The 19,346-nt window shown below is 43.9% G+C and overlaps 1 protein-coding gene across 1 annotated transcript; it reads right to left on the reverse strand.

The window, feature by feature from the left end:
* Window positions 1–448: 448 nt before the first annotated feature.
* LOC142208740 (lysosomal protective protein-like) lies at window positions 449–17,948 on the reverse strand. Its single transcript, XM_075277422.1, has 14 exons — window positions 17,785–17,948; window positions 17,601–17,712; window positions 17,460–17,510; window positions 16,272–16,358; window positions 14,833–14,988; window positions 14,279–14,370; window positions 12,609–12,693; window positions 12,324–12,415; window positions 9,803–9,875; window positions 9,495–9,643; window positions 6,130–6,205; window positions 5,688–5,777; window positions 5,455–5,556; window positions 449–616 (listed from the first exon to the last, which is right to left on the reverse strand). Exons 1-14 carry the CDS (start codon window positions 17,946–17,948, stop codon window positions 533–535), a joined length of 1,413 nt encoding a protein of 470 aa, XP_075133523.1. The 3' UTR covers window positions 449–532.
* Window positions 17,949–19,346: the final 1,398 nt, after the last annotated feature.

Below are 19,346 nucleotides of genomic sequence, written 5' to 3' on the forward strand. Positions count from 1 at the left end.
AGAAGCAATTAATAAGTAAAGGGGTTTTCTAGTCTTATAAGATTGAGGACACATCTTATGGACCCCTCCTGATCAGCTGTTTTAAACAGCTGCAGAGTTTGGATGAGTTCTGTGGCCTCTTCGATGACAATGATGCATGGTGCCAAACATTGCGCAGTGGCTGTGTTTGGTATTGCAAGTCAGCCACATTCATTTGACTAGCGTTGCAAACAGTAGTTATGACCAATGACAGTGATGTGAAGTAGAAACAATGCGCATTGCTTCAAACAGCTGATCTGCAGGGGTGCCAGGCTCCACTGATCTTGTATTGATGACCTCACCGAAGCTTAGGTCATCCATTATACCCTGGAAATCTGGTCATCGGGTATAATGAATAATATAGTATAACGTTTCATGAATTAGCATTTGCAGCACATTTCAACTATTCTCTATGGCTGGACAACCCAATTTAACCATCACTTATAGTGAAACTGTCCTATGTGAACAGTGACTTGAAGCAGCCTGTAGCGTCTTTGTGGTAGTGACTTGATCTCTAGAAGGGCTTATTATTGATGAATCTTCGGAACATTTGGAAGGCTACTAAAGGTTTGTCTGTTGGCACCATGTGACCGGCTCCCTGCAAATAATGAAAAGCAAAAATGTTAAAAAAAAATTCTAAGTTATGATTATTCAAGATTGATCCAGACAACGATTGGATAGTGTGAAAGTATAATGCTATACAATATGACAACGTTCTAGGGAAGTGGCATTAGGAAAATCATATATCAAGTCAAGTGGTAAAGGGAGTCCACCACTGGCCCAAGCCCCCTGGAGCACTGCTCTTGCCACTCAGACCCCTACCATCTCCTATCTGCACCACCCTGTACACTTTTAGATATTTTGTACTTCTTATTAGAGATGAGCGAACACTAAAATGTTCGAGGTTCGAAATTCGATTCGAACAGCCGCTCACTGTTCGAGTGTTCGAATGGGTTTCGAACCCCATTATAGTCTATGGGGAACATAAACTCGTTAAGGGGGAAACCCAAATTCGTGTCTGGAGGGTCACCAAGTCCACTATGACACCCCAGGAAATGATACCAACACCCTGGAATGACACTGGGACAGCAGGGGAAGCATGTCTGGGGGCATAAAAGTCACTTTATTTCATGGAAATCCCTGTCAGTTTGCGATTTTCGCAAGCTAACTTTTCCCCATAGAAATGCATTGGCCAGTGCTGATTGGCCAGAGTACGGAACTCGACCAATCAGCGCTGGCTCTGCTGGAGGAGGCGGAGTCTAAGATAGCTCCACACCAGTCTCCATTCAGGTCCGACCTTAGACTCCGCCTCCTCCGGCAGAGCCAGCGCTGATTGGCCGAAGGCTGGCCAATGCATTCCTATGCGAATGCAGACTTAGCAGTGCTGAGTCAGTTTTGCTCAACTACACATCTGATGCACACTCGGCACTGCTACATCAGATGTAGCAATCTGATGTAGCAGAGCCGAGGGTGCACTAGAACCCCTGTGCAAACTCAGTTCACGCTAATAGAATGCATTGGCCAGCGCTGATTGGCCAATGCATTCTATTAGCCCGATGAAGTAGAGCTGAATGTGTGTGCTAAGCACACACATTCAGCACTGCTTCATCAAGCCAATACAATGCATTAGCCAGTGCTGATTGGCCAGAGTACGGAATTCGGCCAATCAGCGCTGGCCAATGCATTCTATTAGCCCGATGAAGTAGAGCTGAATGTGTGTGCTAAGCACACACATTCAGCACTGCTTCATCAAGCCAATACAATGCATTAGCCAGTGCTGATTGGCCAGAGTACGGAATTCGGCCAATCAGCGCTGGCTCTGCTGGAGGAGGCGGAGTCTAAGATCGCTCCACACCAGTCTCCATTCAGGTCCGACCTTAGACTCCGCCTCCTCCGGCAGAGCCAGCGCTGATTGGCCGAAGGCTGGCCAATGCATTCCTATGCGAATGCAGACTTAGCAGTGCTGAGTCAGTTTTGCTCAACTACACATCTGATGCACACTCGGCACTGCTACATCAGATGTAGCAATCTGATGTAGCAGAGCCGAGGGTGCACTAGAACCCCTGTGCAAACTCAGTTCACGCTAATAGAATGCATTGGCCAGCGCTGATTGGCCAATGCATTCTATTAGCCCGATGAAGTAGAGCTGAATGTGTGTGCAAAGCACACACATTCAGCACTGCTTCATCAAGCCAATACAATGCATTAGCCAGTGCTGATTGGCCAGAGTACGGAATTCGGCCAATCAGCGCTGGCCAATGCATTCTATTAGCCCGATGAAGTAGAGCTGAATGTGTGTGCTAAGCACACACATTCAGCACTGCTTCATCAAGCCAATACAATGCATTAGCCAGTGCTGATTGGCCAGAGTACGGAATTCGGCCAATCAGCGCTGGCTCTGCTGGAGGAGGCGGAGTCTAAGATCGCTCCACACCAGTCTCCATTCAGGTCCGACCTTAGACTCCGCCTCCTCCGGCAGAGCCAGCGCTGATTGGCCGAAGGCTGGCCAATGCATTCCTATGCGAATGCAGACTTAGCAGTGCTGAGTCAGTTTTGCTCAACTACACATCTGATGCACACTCGGCACTGCTACATCAGATGTAGCAATCTGATGTAGCAGAGCCGAGGGTGCACTAGAACCCCTGTGCAAACTCAGTTCACGCTAATAGAATGCATTGGCCAGCGCTGATTGGCCAATGCATTCTATTAGCCCGATGAAGTAGAGCTGAATGTGTGTGCAAAGCACACACATTCAGCACTGCTTCATCAAGCCAATACAATGCATTAGCCAGTGCTGATTGGCCAGAGTACGGAATTCGGCCAATCAGCGCTGGCCAATGCATTCTATTAGCCCGATGAAGTAGAGCTGAATGTGTGTGCTAAGCACACACATTCAGCACTGCTTCATCAAGCCAATACAATGCATTAGCCAGTGCTGATTGGCCAGAGTACGGAATTCGGCCAATCAGCGCTGGCTCTGCTGGAGGAGGCGGAGTCTAAGGTCGGACCTGAATGGAGACTGGTGTGGAGCGATCTTAGACTCCGCCTCCTCCAGCAGAGCCAGCGCTGATTGGCCGAATTCCGTACTCTGGCCAATCAGCACTGGCTAATGCATTGTATTGGCGTGATGAAGCAGTGCTGAATGTGTGTGCTTAGCACACACATTCAGCTCTACTTCATCGGGCTAATAGAATGCATTGGCCAGCGCTGATTGGCCGAATTCCGTACTCTGGCCAATCAGTGCTGGCCAATGCATTCTATTAGCCCGATGAAGTAGAGCTGAATGTGTGTGCTTAGCACACACATTCAGCTCTACTTCATCAGGCTAATAGAATACATTGGCCAATCAGCGCTGGCCAATGCATTCTATTAGCTTGATGAAGCAGAGTGTGCACAAGGGTTCAAGCGCACCCTCGGCTCTGATGTAGCAGAGCCGAGGCTGCACAAGGGTTCAAGCGCACCCTCGGCTCTGATGTAGGAGAGCCGAGGGTGCACTTGAACCCTTGTGCAGCCTCGGCTCTGCTACATCAGAGCCGAGGGTGCGCTTGAACCCTTGTGCACACTCTGCTTCATCAAGCTAATAGAATGCATTGGCCAGCGCTGATTGGCCAATGTATTCTATTAGCCTGATGAAGTAGAGCTGAATGTGTGTGCTAAGCACACACATTCAGCTCTACTTCATCGGGCTAATAGAATGCATTGGCCAGCGCTGATTGGCCAGAGTACGGAACTCGACCAATCAGCGCTGGCTCTGCTGGAGGAGGCGGAGTCTAAGATCGCTCCACACCAGTCTCCATTCAGGTCCGACCTTAGACTCCGCCTCCTCCAGCAGAGCCAGCGCTGATTGGCCGAATTCCGTACTCTGGCCAATCAGCACTGGCTAATGCATTGTATTGGCGTGATGAAGCAGTGCTGAATGTGTGTGCTTAGCACACACATTCAGCTCTACTTCATCGGGCTAATAGAATGCATTGGCCAATCAGCGCTGGCCAATGCATTCTATTAGCGTGAACTGAGTTTGCACAGGGGTTCTAGTGCACCCTCGGCTCTGCTACATCAGATTGCTACATCTGATGTAGCAGTGCCGAGTGTGCATCAGATGTGTAGTTGAGCAAAACTGACTCAGCACTGCTAAGTCTCTGCATTCGCATAGGAATGCATTGGCCAGCCTTCGGCCAATCAGCGCTGGCTCTGCCGGAGGAGGCGGAGTCTAAGGTCGGACCTGAATGGAGACTGGTGTGGAGCGATCTTAGACTCCGCCTCCTCCAGCAGAGCCAGCGCTGATTGGTCGAGTTCCGTACTCTGGCCAATCAGCGCTGGCCAATGCATTCTATTAGCCCGATGAAGTAGAGCTGAATGTGTGTGCTTAGCACACACATTCAGCTCTACTTCATCAGGCTAATAGAATACATTGGCCAATCAGCGCTGGCCAATGCATTCTATTAGCTTGATGAAGCAGAGTGTGCACAAGGGTTCAAGCGCACCCTCGGCTCTGATGTAGCAGAGCTGAGGGTGCACAAGGGTTCAAGTGCACCCTCGGCTCTCCTACATCAGAGCCGAGGGTGCGCTTGAACCCTTGTGCAGCCTCGGCTCTGCTACATCAGAGCCGAGGGTGCGCTTGAACCCTTGTGCACACTCTGCTTCATCAAGCTAATAGAATGCATTGGCCAGCACTGATTGGCCAGAGTACGGAATTCGGCCAATCAGCGCTGGCCAATGCATCCCTATGGGAAAAAGTTTATCTCACAAAAATCACAATTACACACCCGATAGAGCCCCAAAAAGTTATTTTTAATAACATTCCCCCCTAAATAAAGGTTATCCCTAGCTATCCCTGCCTGTACAGCTATCCCTGTCTCATAGTCACAAAGTTCACATTCTCATATGACCCGGATTTGAAATCCACTATTCGTCTAAAATGGAGGTCACCTGATTTCGGCAGCCAATGACTTTTTCCAATTTTTTTCAATGCCCCCAGTGTCGTAGTTCCTGTCCCACCTCCCCTGCGCTGTTATTGGTGCAAAAAAGGCGCCAGGGAAGGTGGGAGGGGAATCGAATTTTGGCGCACTTTACCACGTGGTGTTCGATTCGATTCGAACATGGCGAACACCCTGATATCCGATCGAACATGTGTTCGATAGAACACTGTTCGCTCATCTCTACTTCTTATGAGTATGTGTGTGTATATGTTGAGTAAGTAAAGCAAAATTTGCTGCTGTGTCTATTGAGCATCGGTAAATTTCTGCAACTTCTGGTGTCAATCCCAATGTACATTTGGCTGAAGCAAGATTACATGTGTATGGGGAGATAGTGAGGAATAGTTGTCAGCCACTGATGGTGTATAGGTATATAGTGACGAAAATACACAAAGAAAACAAAAATTAAATAAATAATTGCCTGGCGTTCTGTTATGTAACACAGACCCATAGTTCATACCTTTACGGTTAAAAGGGTGAGGTTGGCATATTGTTTGGCATAACCAGCAATCTGGGACTGCTTCCCATCTTTGTACATCCAGGGATGGTAGGATTTTTCTTCCTACAGGGAATGGTTAGATACGGAAGAACTTTGGTTTTTGATGTATACATATCAACAACATTTCTGAGAACCTGGATATTCACAAAAAACTTTTAATATTTTACACAATTACCGTACATAAGTTTCGTTACCTTCAGTTTAAGAGAATGCACAAACCACTCGATACCCAGAAAGTCACATGCCATGTCTGTATCTCCAGTATATACCAGGATACGGTACTTCTGTAGGGACAGAGTGACAACAAATACGATGTTTTAGACTTTTTTGCTCCTTTTTTAACAAAGAAGTTACCAGAAAGGGGTGAAGTTTAAGGCGTGATATAGTGTACAAAAAATATACCGAAATTTCAGCTTATTTTTTGGTAACTAAGCCAAGAATTAGGTGGTGTGACTTGTGCAGACACCATGCGGAAAGCATTATAGTCTATGGGGTCCGTGTGCTTTCACTGCTCACCGTTTGTCAATGCGTTCGGTATTCTGTTCCCGGGGTCCCGAACGCAGATGTGAACCAATAATAAGATGAGTTCTATAACCTTAGATGTAGTATATTTCTATCTTCACCAGATTTACTTACCTTCTCACTTAGAAGCTGAAGATATTGGTCACGGGCATTTTCCATCTCTCTCTTAAAGTGTGAAAACACATTGCCGCTGTGAAATAATAGGAGGTGATATAACTGAGATGACAATGTCAATGTTTTCAATTATGTATTATTTTTATATATGCAAAATAGAAAAAAGTATAAAGTAGCTCACCCTTGTAGTCGTGAATGCCAAGTCTGACTTGGCTTTCATTTTCTGATTAACAAGTTTTACGTTCTATTTCGGACCCCACTAAGTTAATATGATTCATTTAATATCATCATCTGTCTTAGTGTGATAAAAAACTTTTTAAAAGTTTAGGAATGTGTCAAAAAGTTTTGAGAACCGAGTAATCCGTATTAGTTTCTTTATAATGGATATAAGGGAGTATTGGCTCTCTTTCTCTCTTCTTAATAGGTAGTTATTTTCCAACACTTATTTATTTTTCTAGGAGGTTTGTGTTTTTTTGCTCTAGTAAATGCGAATAAGAACCCGACGCCTATCTTAAGTGCTTGGTTAAAGTTTGTAGAAATAGTGGTACATGCTAGTTTACCTGTCAGGTTAGATCTCAGCCCTCAACTCTGCAAGTTAATTACCTTGGGAGTGGTGAGGCTTGACATACTTCAACAGGACAGAATTCATACGGAGTGAGGTGCTGCGGTAATCTGTTTTAGTCAAATAGTTAAAGCGGCTAACCTCTTGATATCAACTTTATGAAGAGTTAAGATATTAATTTATTTACAATCTTGTAATAGAATAAATTTAAAACAAATTTGTAGGGTTTTCTTTATTCTTATTCTTATTCCTATTTAAAATAAAACTAAGTGAGGTCCATGAGCATACCAGGAAGGGTTAAATGACCAGCTGGCGGTGACAAAAGTTTTTGGATCCTCCTTGTTTTAGGTGTCTTAGAGTGTATATTAAGTTCACACTGCTCACAATGTTTAGGCTAGTTTCACTATGAGTAAGGGACGCCTTAATAGTCCCGAAACGCGTCAGTTTTCTAGCGTTTTTTAACTCACTATGTCTAGGGTCTATTTTGTCTACACTATGTTTTTTTGTGTCTAAATGTATACTCCAGCCTAAGGTGGCAAACAGAAATTTTAAAAGGATGAAATAAAAGGTTTTTACAAGCTGTGAGTCGCAGACCCTTATATCGAACCTTTGGTTTGACAAGATTATACTTCTATTTATATATATATATATATATATATATATATATATATATATATATATATAAGAAACAATCCGGTCTGTCAGCAACTTGTATGGTTGGAAAATGTCCTGTTATTGGAAAAAGCAGTACACCGCGTATCGGTCCACACTGGGACCTTTCTCAAGTGCGTTTTTAAATAAAAGCATTAAAACATATATGCTAATCGTACCTGAACGTGCACCATGGGCGGGGATGCACGATGCGACGTCAGCTTCGGGCACGCCTACCTCTTCTGTCTTTATGTAGTGACGCCCTCTGGTTCCGTTTCTTCTTCCGTCTTTTTGTCTTCAACTCCTGCGCCTGCGTAGTAGCGCTTCCCTCTGAAGCGCTACTGCGCAGACTCACTCGCAAACTGTCATTAAGTAAAATGGCAAGTGAGTCTGCACAGTAGCGCTCCGGAGGGAAGCGCTACTACGCAGGCGCGGGATTTGAAGACAAGAAGATGGAAGAAGACACGGAACCAGAGGGCGTCACTACAAGAAGACAGAAGAGGTAGGCGTGCCCGAAGCTGACGTCGCATCATGCATCCCCGCCCATGGTGCACGTTCAGGTAAGTTTTGCATATATGTTTTAATGCTTTTATTTAAAAACGGGACCGGGGGTTAATATAACATTTACGGTGCCTGAATAGCCTTTTTAAAGGCTATTCACGCATGTGTGGGGCTCTATTAGCATAATTTTGCTGATAGAGCCCCTTTAAAGGGGTTGTCCAGCCAAATTTTTTATGGTTTATCCTCAGGATAGGCTATAAATATCTGATCTGTAGGGGGCCAACACCAGCCCAGCAGTACAGAGCAACCCAGCAGTACAGAGCAACTTCCAGCACCCATCCTGTACACAATAGGGGGCCGGAAGCAGAAAGCTCTGTCTACTGTAAATAAGCTGGCACCTTCACTGCATCTCAGCACATATTGAAGTTAGTGGGAGCTGAGCTGCTGTAAAGGCTGGGGCTTTCTGCTTCCGGCCCTGTATTGTGTACAGAACAGGTGCAGTAATTGGCTCCGGACAGCTGATGGGGTCATGTGTCAGCCCCCTAGTGATCAGGTACTTATGGCCTGAGGATAAAAAAGTTAACCTTGGAAACCCCATTAATATGCCCCAAACACAGTTTAATGTACCCCACCACACTGGATGTTAGTCTCTATCACTGCCCCCGCACAATATTATGACTCCATCACTGTTCCCCATACAGTATGGGGGACCAGTGAAGAGACCACTATATTGGGGGCCATTAAAAAAATTTGGCCCAGACAACCCTTTTAAAGAGACTGTCCATAAATTGGAGTGACCACTATGGCCAGGAAGGTGTAAAAATTTTTTTTTAAAAAAAAAGCATACTCCCCTGTCCCCAGCAAACTGTTTTCCCCTGCCTGTGTCTGTTCGGTCTCATGGCAGTGCCTTATTTCTAGAAATTCTGTACCCAATTGGTCTCAACGGTAACACGAGGTGCAGGACTCGCAGCAAGAAGGCGCCAACACAAGACTGAATGGATATTGCTGATGGACAATGGAGCACCAGGGACAGGTGAGTTTGCTTTTAAAATTAATTTTTTTTTATTATTATTTATTGCCTTCTGCTCCCCACAGGGGTTTCTCCAATTCCTGGACAACCTCTTTAAAGGATTTATCCATCTTTCTAATATAGATTGTCCTTAGGATAGGGTATCAATATTACATCTGCGGAGGTCCGACAGCCAGGCCCCCTGCAGATTAGCTATTCCAGGACAATGCAGCTACAGGTAATGGTAACAATTCTAGGAGCCACACCATTCGCTTGCCATACATTGTCTAGCTTAGTTTCTTTTAGCTGTAGTTTAGGTAGTGCAGTGGTGCACATCGTATGGCGGGTGAACAGCATGGCTCCCAACATGCTATTTCCTTTAGCTGCCCTGTCTCGGTACAGATGATCTGCAGGGGTCCTGGCAGTGGGCCCCTAGAAATAATTCCACTGGTGGGCCCTAAACACCCCAGTCCGACACTGATGGGGTCCTATTACATATTCTGCATAGGGGGAGTGTCAAGTTCTGCCTCTGAGTGAGGTCTTGTCTCAGGTCAACTGAATGACTTCCAAGAACAGAGATTAAGTAGGCGGTAAATTTTTCTACATTGAATAGGTTAAACTAGTGACATATAAAAGAATTACTTGCAGATCTCCCATGGGGGCAGGTCATTCGGGATGTGTAATGCTGACCGCACCTCGGGGTTATTCAGGTAAGTAGTGACGTCTGTATCATTCACACAAGGAACACTCATTGATATTGTCTTGTTCAGTCGAGACATTTCCTTCAGTTTCTGTTCAACATGAAAGAACATTTAGAAAATTAATCTGAACATCTACTAAAGAAATACTGAATATATGTCAGAAAGTCCTGAGCAGGTGCAATGGTTCCTGGTCACCCACTATCATCTATCTGCTACTGAGTATTTGGTATAGTACCTGCATACACTTACCTTACTGAATTGGGAATGACTTTCCGTAGACATTATACCAGGGTGATAGGCTTTTATATAGTCCCCATAGTCTCTGCAGAAAGACAAAAAGTGTGATCTACCATGTTGCAGACACTGACTTTATCCCAGATGCCAACAAGAGACAAAACATTAAAAGTAAGGCACAATTTTGCCCTATCAAGATGTATGATTTCTCATTTACATAGACTCTTGTTTTTGGAGGCTTGCTCAGTTCAGGTTATGGGCTACGGCTATTGTCGGCTATAGCCGTGTCTAATATGGCACTGAGTGGTGTTAACTGTTATTGCAGAAGATGTTTTTTGACAGTAGGCTGGGGTATTGCTATTCTTCCCATAGGGGTATTGGTAACATCGCTCAATTGGTAACAGGTCTGCCAGGGGACCTGAATGACAGCCGGACTACTAAAAGAGTGGTTACCCACAGATACCAGTGGACTATATAGACCATAATGGGGTCTGCTGGGTGTCCTTCAGAGCTGGACTTTTCTCTCATCTAATTTTCAGTGGTTTCTGCGGTGGAGACTCCGGCACAGATGTGAACCTAGCCTAAGAATGAACAGATAATTTGGACTGAGTTGCCCTTTGAGACCTCATGCACACATGCAGAAACTGCAAACCACCCTTTGCAGTGTGAGATGATGCAGGGTAGGGCAACTGGAGGACTAACCCTTTACAAACCCTTTACTAACCCTTTAATGGTGACGGCACTCAGAAATGAGTCACAAAGACTGCTGTGCGCTAAAGCAGACAGTGGCTCTGGAACTGCAGAGAATGGAGAATCCCAGTCCAAAGATATGACTACTGGTTTGGTCAGGCATGAGACCAGTTTCCAGAGTGGACTGGAGACTATACTGTTTCTGTAGCTATGAATCCATGGAAATAGAGTAGCTCAGCTGTTTCCATTGCCCCCATTCTCTCTATGGAAGTTAAAGGAGCACAATACAGCTTCAATGCTCGGCTGTTCATGTAAGTTCCAGCTGTGGAGGTCTTGACGGTGAGCAGGTATTCCCAACTTGGCAGTGAATAAACCTTTAACACTCCTTCTCCAATTGGGCCCTAGTTATACGACCCAGTATGCCAGAGGTCTAGGTATGGCCAGACCTCACTTAAAAGATCTAGGTAAGGTCTGACCTCACTTAGATGAAGGTCTAAGTCAGAGTTGTACGTGCACATGTGTAAATTGTTATTAACATACGAGGGGGGACCCAAAAGTTTCCAGAAAAGTTGTTTTTGAAGCATGTATTTATTTTTTTGTAAAAAGTTCCTTCAATCTCCTTCAAAGTACTCTCCTGTTCAAAACATTTTTTAAACTCATCTACTTTGATGTGTGCAAGCGCCTCCGCCGTTTTCCTCTTCACTTCCTCCACGTCGGCGAAACGCTACCCCTTGAGGTTCCTCTTCATTCGTGGGAATAAAAAAAGTCACTGGGATCCATATCGGGTGAATAGGGTGGGTGGGACAAGACAGCCATGCCGTTTCTTGCCATGAAAGTAGTCACCGAGATGGCGGTGTGAGCTGGGGCATTGTCGTGGTGGAAAAACCAATCACCAGACTGCCACATTTCGGACCTTTTTCGCCGCACACTGTTGCGCAACCTCTTGAGAACCCCCAAGTAGAAAACCTGGTTGACGGTCTGATCTGTTGGAATGAATTCCGAGTGCACAATCCCTTTTGCATCGAAAAAACAAATGACCATTGTCTTCACATTGGACTTCACTTGACGAGCCTTTTTGGCGCGGGGCGAGGATGGCGTCTTCCAATGGCTTGATTGTTGTTTGGTTTCCGGGTCGTAAGCATAGCACCAAGACTCATCTCCCGTAATAATTTTAGAAAAAAATTCTGGGTCGGTTTCGGCATGTTCTTTCATGGCACGACATGTTTCGATGCAGCGCTCTTTCTGTTGATTAGTCAAGAGCCGCGGCAAAACTTTACAGCGACCCAAATCCTCTGATAAAATGCACTGAATCGAGCTCCAACTCACTCCAGACAACTCTTCAAGTTCCTCAATGGTTCGTTGTCGATCTTCACGAACAAGCTCGTTGATTTTTTGGACACTTTCGTCCGTTCGGGAAGTTGACGGACGTCCAGAACGCGGTTGATCATCAATTGACATTTCACCATTTTTAAAGCGGGTGAACCACGAGTAAACATGAGCTTGACACATAGCGTCATCCTTGTAAGTGGTCTTCAACATTTGAACGGTTTCCGATGCTTTTTTCCTGAGCAGAAAGCAAAACTTCACAGCCGCGCTGCTCATAAAACTTCTCTATGAAGAAAAACGACGGCTGGACAAAACAGCTCTTGCAAGAAAATTCACTGCGGGTAGACGAAACCTTCCGCATCAACGCCGCTTGGCACACTGACTGAGAAGGCGTGGTTGAACAAATAACTAGCTGCAGAATCGCGTACTACGAAAACTGTGCGCGCAGCAGCCGCATTCTGGAAACTTTTGGGTCCCCCCTCGTACATAAAGTATATGCTCGTATATATAATAGATGTACCTGATCTCACCAGGATTTCCCCCCACGCAAGGTTGATAGAGATTATACATATTAAGCTTGAGGCTGAAAGTCTTAGAGAAGGCCAAGCGAATCTAGAAAGACAAAGAGAACCATCACCATTCTTAATATTGTAGACTCCATATTTTCTAATATATTTTTTACGTATTGTACTTGCATATAGCTATCATTTATGATCCAGAAGAATTTGTGCCATATACAATATGTACTATATAATAGTGAATATTCATAGAATGATTGATGGTACAACATGGCCGTAATACTTACTGCTTTCCAACAAGCCTTCTTGCCAGAGTTAATAAAATCACAGTCTTTCTCTTCACAGCAAGCGGACTCTATATGTGACCACATACTATATCAAGAAAAGAGACAGGAGAACGAAGAACAACAATGGACTGAAAATTATCCCACATTGCGTTCCCATATACAACTCAATTCCAATGAAGTTGGGACGTTGTGTAAAACATAAAAAAACTGAATTTGATGGTTTGCAAATCCTTTTAAACCTATATTCAATTGAATACACTACAAAGACAAGATATTTAATATTCAAATGGATAAACTTTGTTGGTTTTCGCAAATATTCACTCATTTTGAATTTGATGCCTACAACATGTCCCAAAGCTGGGACAGGGACCATAAAAGACTGGGAAAGTTATGAGTACAAGTGCATGACCCTATTCAAGACTCTGGATAGTGGAATGAACCTTTCACATGGGTTCATGTCTTTCTATACAAATCACTGAACTAAGACAGCCATAAAGATAAAGAACCTGGGAACTGGGAATAGATTATTTGTTTTTATATGTATATAGTAATAAGCCTCTTCCCCCTCCCTCCTGAAATCCTATCCCTGTGTCCATATATATGCATCCTGCAGAAAGTGTTTTTAGATATATCTGAAGAAGAAGCCAGAGGAAGCTTTGAAATGTCATATTCTGTCATCATTATGAGTTAGCCATTAAAAAAGGTATCACCTACTTGCAAGTTTTTTGTTTTTTTTATATTTGGGAAAGTTCAGAAATGCTTAGAAAACACCGATTTGGAGCATTCCAGAGGTGAACAGGTTAATAGGAAACAAGTTGGTGTCATGATTTGGTGTAAAAGGATCATCCGGAAAGGCTCAGTCGTTCCCAAGCGAGGATGGGGCGAAGTTCACCACTTGGTGAACCACTGCATGAGCAAATAGTCCAACAGTTTAAGAACAACATTTCTCAACGTACAATTGCAAGGAATTTAGGGATTTCATCCTCTACAGTCCATAATATCATTCAGCACTTGGGGTGACATAGAAACTTCCTATGTAGTTCTAGAAGCCCTTGCTGTGCCTGGGTCTCTCCTCTCTCAATGGGCTCCTGCTTGTGCCTCGACTCTCCTTAGTCTTTTATCTAATAAGAGAACTGTGTTTCATATGTACTGTCAAGGGATTGAATCATGTGTAGGGTAGTGTAGCTGTGTATACAAATAGATGACAAGTCACATATACTCTATATTATGCAACTACTTTTAGAAAAAGTCCACTATCCAGAGTCTGCCATCAGGTAAAGATTTGAGTAACTAACATGTGAGTAACACTAACTGAACATATCTATTATTTTCCATATTTTTTGGATAATAGGGCCCTGTTCACACTATAAAATCTGCACTGATTTTGAGTGGATTTGAAGACTAATGGCGGCAGGAGTCGGCAATTGTCCCTGCGACCTGCACAAGAGCACTTACATATTCAGGCAGCAGAGCTATTACCAATCCCTGCTGCCATTATTGTAAGTTACCAGGACTTGGGGTACAGTGGTCAGGAGATGAGTGATTCTCATGGCCGCTGTCATAATCAAAGAGGTGATAGGCCGGGGCCCGGCGTTGGACCGCAGGCTGCCAGTTGGGTATCCCAGCTCTATATACTATATATACTAAACACGGGATTACTTTTCACTTACCTTACATCCAAAAGACCATGGTAATATGAAAAATATATGAGAGAGTTTTCTCTCACTGACATATCAGTAACCCCATTTCCAATAGCAAGACCCTAAAATTGAAAGATACAAAATCAGTAGCGACGTGTACACGTATTCTTCATTCCTAGAGCAGCTCCCACTTATATTTGTACATTTACAGTATTTGTACATTTGTTTTTCTGTACACTTTTATTCTAATAACCAAGTTGTCTATAAGGGAGTTTATGGGACCGCAAGATGGGACTATCCAAGACTAGGGGGAGAGTCTCAGACTAAGAGTAAGCAGAAACGGTAGCCTGCAGTGGTCCATGTGAACTGAGCATAAACCCCTGTGTGAACAGGAACGTCTGTGAGCTGTTGCAAGACTGGGCCTTCAATGCTGAATGAAAAGTCCAATACTCATGTTCTGTGAAACAATTGCTGACCAATGGTGTCTCATACATGCTTGATGGGAGACGAGTCTGGAAATGCTGCAGCCCAGGCCACACCTGGTGCAGTGTCCGTGTCTGGCATCATTACATTCTTATTCTTACCTTCAGGTTTATACCGCTATCCTTTGCCACTTCCAGTGCTAGAGAAGGCACATAAAAGCCGCCATAACTCTCCCCAGTTATGTAAAAATCATTCTCTTTGAACTCTGGGTACAGGTGAAAAAAGTCCTTGAGAGCCATGTAGTTGTCCTTAGCAGTCTGGGAAAGAAGAAAGGAACAAAGGTCATGGTTGCATGAATGGGTAGTGCAGCAGGTTATAAGCGCTTTATGTCGGTAAGAAGGGTGAACTTCCCACGATTCATTTTGTTTCTGGTTCATCCGGCTCGGGTCCAAGATATAACGAAAAAAATTGGTATAAACCATACCCTAAAATATCTTTAACATAGTGTAGACCAGGGGTGGGCAATTAATTTTCCCATGGGGCCACATGAGAAATTGTAACAGTTCTAGAGAGCCATGCACGCCGTGGCAAATTTAGCTCCACCCACTTCTCCGCTGACTCCGCCCATTCTCAATCATTTTTCAATGTGCCCCACAAAGTAAAATCCTCCTACAGTCACAACAACATTATACACCCCCACATTATAACGTTCCCCTTCAAATGTCCCACAGTATTAAGTCCCTCTCCTGGTGCCCCAGTATAAACCAGCAGAAACTACGGTAGAGGGGACATTAAACTGGGGCAGCTGGAGGGGGACATTAAACTGGTGGCAACTAGAGGCAGACATGTCCCCCTCCAGCTACCCCCATGGTTTAATATCCTCCTCCACCTGCCCCAGTTTAATGTCACCCTCCATCTGCCCCCTAGTTTAATGTCCCCCCTCCATGTGCATTCAGTGTAACTACCCCCCTACATCTGCCCCTAGTTCCCCCCTCTTGCTCACACAAGCTGTCTCTTCTCTCTATCATCCAGCAGCCTCCATTGCCGGCAGCTTGCATCAAGCACACAGTCTCGTGTGGCTCCGCCCACTAACGAGTCATAGCCTATCCTGGTGATAGGCTGTGATGACATCATCACAGGTCCTTCAAAAAACTTCCACTAGCTATGCGGGCCAGATAGAAGCAGTTAGAGGGCCGGATGTGGCCCGCGGGCCGGACATTTCCCAGGTCTGGTGTAGAACACTGTCAGGGCTCCTATGAACCTATCTATAAAACATAGTGTAGCTCACTGTAAACTTGTGTAAACTTAGATTTAATTTTTTTTTTGTGGGGGAAGGGTTGCTTTCTATAGTTTCCCTTCTATAGTTTAGGCAGCGGAGAGGCTAGGTTCACTCATACCTATGCAGAACAGTGAGCTGCAGAAAACAGGTGTCAGTGCGTGTATTGGTGTAATTAGAGTCAAATTTGGAAGGTTTCACTATTGTTTTTATAAATCCAAAAAAAAATTAAAAAGAAACATGATTAAAATAATAAGTCCATCTCTGATGATACATGTGATATTATGCAATATATGTGTCTGCAGACATACAGTGAGCTCCTACCTGGGCGTCACCTGTTGTATATTCCTTATCATCAGAATAGGAAAATCCAACTCCAGCAGGGGATTCCAGATACAGGACATTCGCAATCTAAGACATAAAAGAGAAGAAATATGCAAGAACAAAACGTTGTTACAAGGTGGCTCAGTGGTTAGCACTGCTGTCATTGCACACTATGGTCCTGGATTGAAAACCAAACATCTTAATCTCTACATTAGTTATGTATGCCTCAGCCTTTGTTTGTGTGGGTAAGACTCACATGAAATGCCCTGACTTACGTGTTCATTATGTACACAACTATATGGCTATCCATAGTTTGTACATGCCTATATGCAAGGGATGGACAAACTATATGAGGCATAGTAGGTAAGGGATCCGCTGTCATCTTAAAATGAGCTATCTACCATATATTGGACTGAGTTAATACATTACATTATCTACAGTAGATTCTTAGAGCTAGGGGTCCTTATTATAGTTCCCTCTGATGTCTGTGAACAAGACACAAAATGTATACCAAATTACAAATTTTGACATTTGTCATGCACATAGGAGTCTGTAACACGGGTCCTTATAACACTGGCTAGATTGGGGTTCAGAGTCTATGGGATAAGTTGGTTTTAACTCCAAGAATGGTCAGTTTTCAGCTGGACAGGGCAAACACAACAGAGCAGAAACAATACCAAATGGGGAGAGTAGAACAGGACAGACCAGACGGAAAGAAAGTGGGCAAACTCAACTTGACACTGACACTCACGCTAATAAATGAGTGAACTGGCTGAATTCATAGATCATATATCGATGAAATAATCAGAAATAGAAGTATAGCAATATAGCTGGAAAGATAACCATTGGTTTGCTGCTGAAGCATAGTGTGACTGAACAATAAAGATAGAACCACTCATGATAACAAATGCAATCTTGTCTAGGCCTCCAGGACCACATGGCATCTTTCTGTTCTAAAATACAATATGTCCTAAAACCCAAACCACAAATCAGAAATAAAATGTAAACTCCTCACCTAGTAACTACTAAGATAGAGGCAATGCCATTGAACCAGCTGCTTAGATGTGTTAACAGGTCAATATAAGATCATGCAATAGGTAACATAAAAATAGGGTAAAATAACACTGGAAATTTAGTTTACATTTGGTTAGTGAAATGGATCCCATAGCAGACCATGAGACTTATTACCTTATTCCAGGAATATTTGTTGGTCTTCAGGGTGCTGCCATCTGGTTGACTCTATTAAGTGGATAAGAATATGATATATCTATATTCTGGGAAAGAAAATTCACCGACACATGATATTCTACAATGATCTACTAGACCCACCAGGAAGGGACCATGTTCAGTCAATAGACCAGCGAGGCTGCTGCAGCCAGGACCTCCATTCAGCCACAAGACCAAAGGACAAGACCTGGGGTCACCCTGACACTGCACAAACCTGCAAAGAGAAAGATGGTGAAGATACACAGAGAGGACAGGGCTGGTGGGGTATTGGTCACCGACAACTCACCAGTAATGGAGATGTTTTCCACCTGATGCATTGAGGAATCCAGAAAACTGTCGGAATGAGGGTTGGTAATTTATACCAGGGAGGGCAATGATTTCATCTGCCTCGGGAGCAGCTTCTGCTGGACGTACCCCCAGATACAGAGCACAGAGTAATAGTGGAAGCATCTGTGATACATGGTGAAGATGAGAAGAAACAATGGAAATAAGGAAACCTATTAACCTACACCCAGAAGTGGGTATTGGTCAGACTTTCTGAGACTTTTGTAAGAGAGAGGTATATCAGCTGCCAGCTCACCCCCAACCAACTGCAGTGGTATAATCCGTCTACCTCAATACTTGGAAACTGTTCTACTATGTTCTACTTCTATTAAAGTTGCAAATTATCCTGTTCCTGCATACCTCATGAGTCTAATTTCTACACGGCCATCGTGGGCACTCTAACTTCCATCAGGCTCAGGATGGTTAAACCACAACTACGACTAACACCACCATCAAGTACACTGTAAGCCCCCTCAGCACTGTACCAGCCCAGGAGCAAAGTGGAGGAAGTGGTCAAGTGCATAGCCACAGGTTGCTGCACTTTGTGCCCCTCTCCCCACAGTTTTGCACGAAATCAGCTGTTATGTGTGGCCAACTTTAGAAATAAGATTAGCTGAATGTGTAATCCTTACCATCTCCTGGTCTCGATCCCAGAACAGTATGACTTAGATATTTAAGAAATAAGCCTTTATAACCACTGCACATGACAAAATATCCGTTATCAGTCATATGCAGAGAAACCACATGGACCTTAAAAAATGGCTAAAATTCAGCACAATAAGACCATATATTAGAGTGCTCCAGATTTGTTACATACAGAGACATGACCAGATCGCGCTCCATCTAATCTCACCAGAGACACGTTATGATGTGGCCGACTGATAAACAGATCTAATCCTTCTATATGATACTCAATGAAAATGGAAAAAGTCAGAATGAAAGATAACGAAAAAAAAATTTCAAACGCCCAATGGAAACCTAAACTTTTCAGAAATAATCATCTGATGTAATAACTATATTACAAAAGTGAGATCTTACTGGATATGGCTATATAGTGTACAAGCAAATGCAGACAAAGATAAGAGAGGTGCATATGTTGTTATTAGTTGTAAAAATTGACCTTACCCTTAGTGTAAAAGAGGTCAGTTAGGATCTTTCATCACCTCTACCAACACCAACTTTTGCATTAATAGACATCACTCCACTGATTCCTGCACAGTTGGAATTTTTTGTCTAGCTCCCACCATTCCTGAGCAATCAGTGCTGTTAGTTTCAGCATAGTTATGCCCTCTACTGTCAGGTTGGCGGTCCCTGTTTTTCTCCTCCGGCACAAGACCACCCACACAACAGTAAAGGGCACCATCAAAAATGTATCAAAACTGATGCCATATATGAGTCAAAAATGCAATGTACTAACCCAAAATTTAAAAAGTTGGTACTGGTAGGGATGGTGAAAGGTCCCCTTTAACAAGTACCTGTAATGTTGAAATTGTAGTCCAATCTGCTGGCATAGCATAGCAGGAG

The sequence above is a fragment of the Leptodactylus fuscus genome, chromosome 6 (assembly GCF_031893055.1).
Source record: "Leptodactylus fuscus isolate aLepFus1 chromosome 6, aLepFus1.hap2, whole genome shotgun sequence".
NCBI lineage: Eukaryota > Metazoa > Chordata > Amphibia > Anura > Leptodactylidae > Leptodactylus > Leptodactylus fuscus.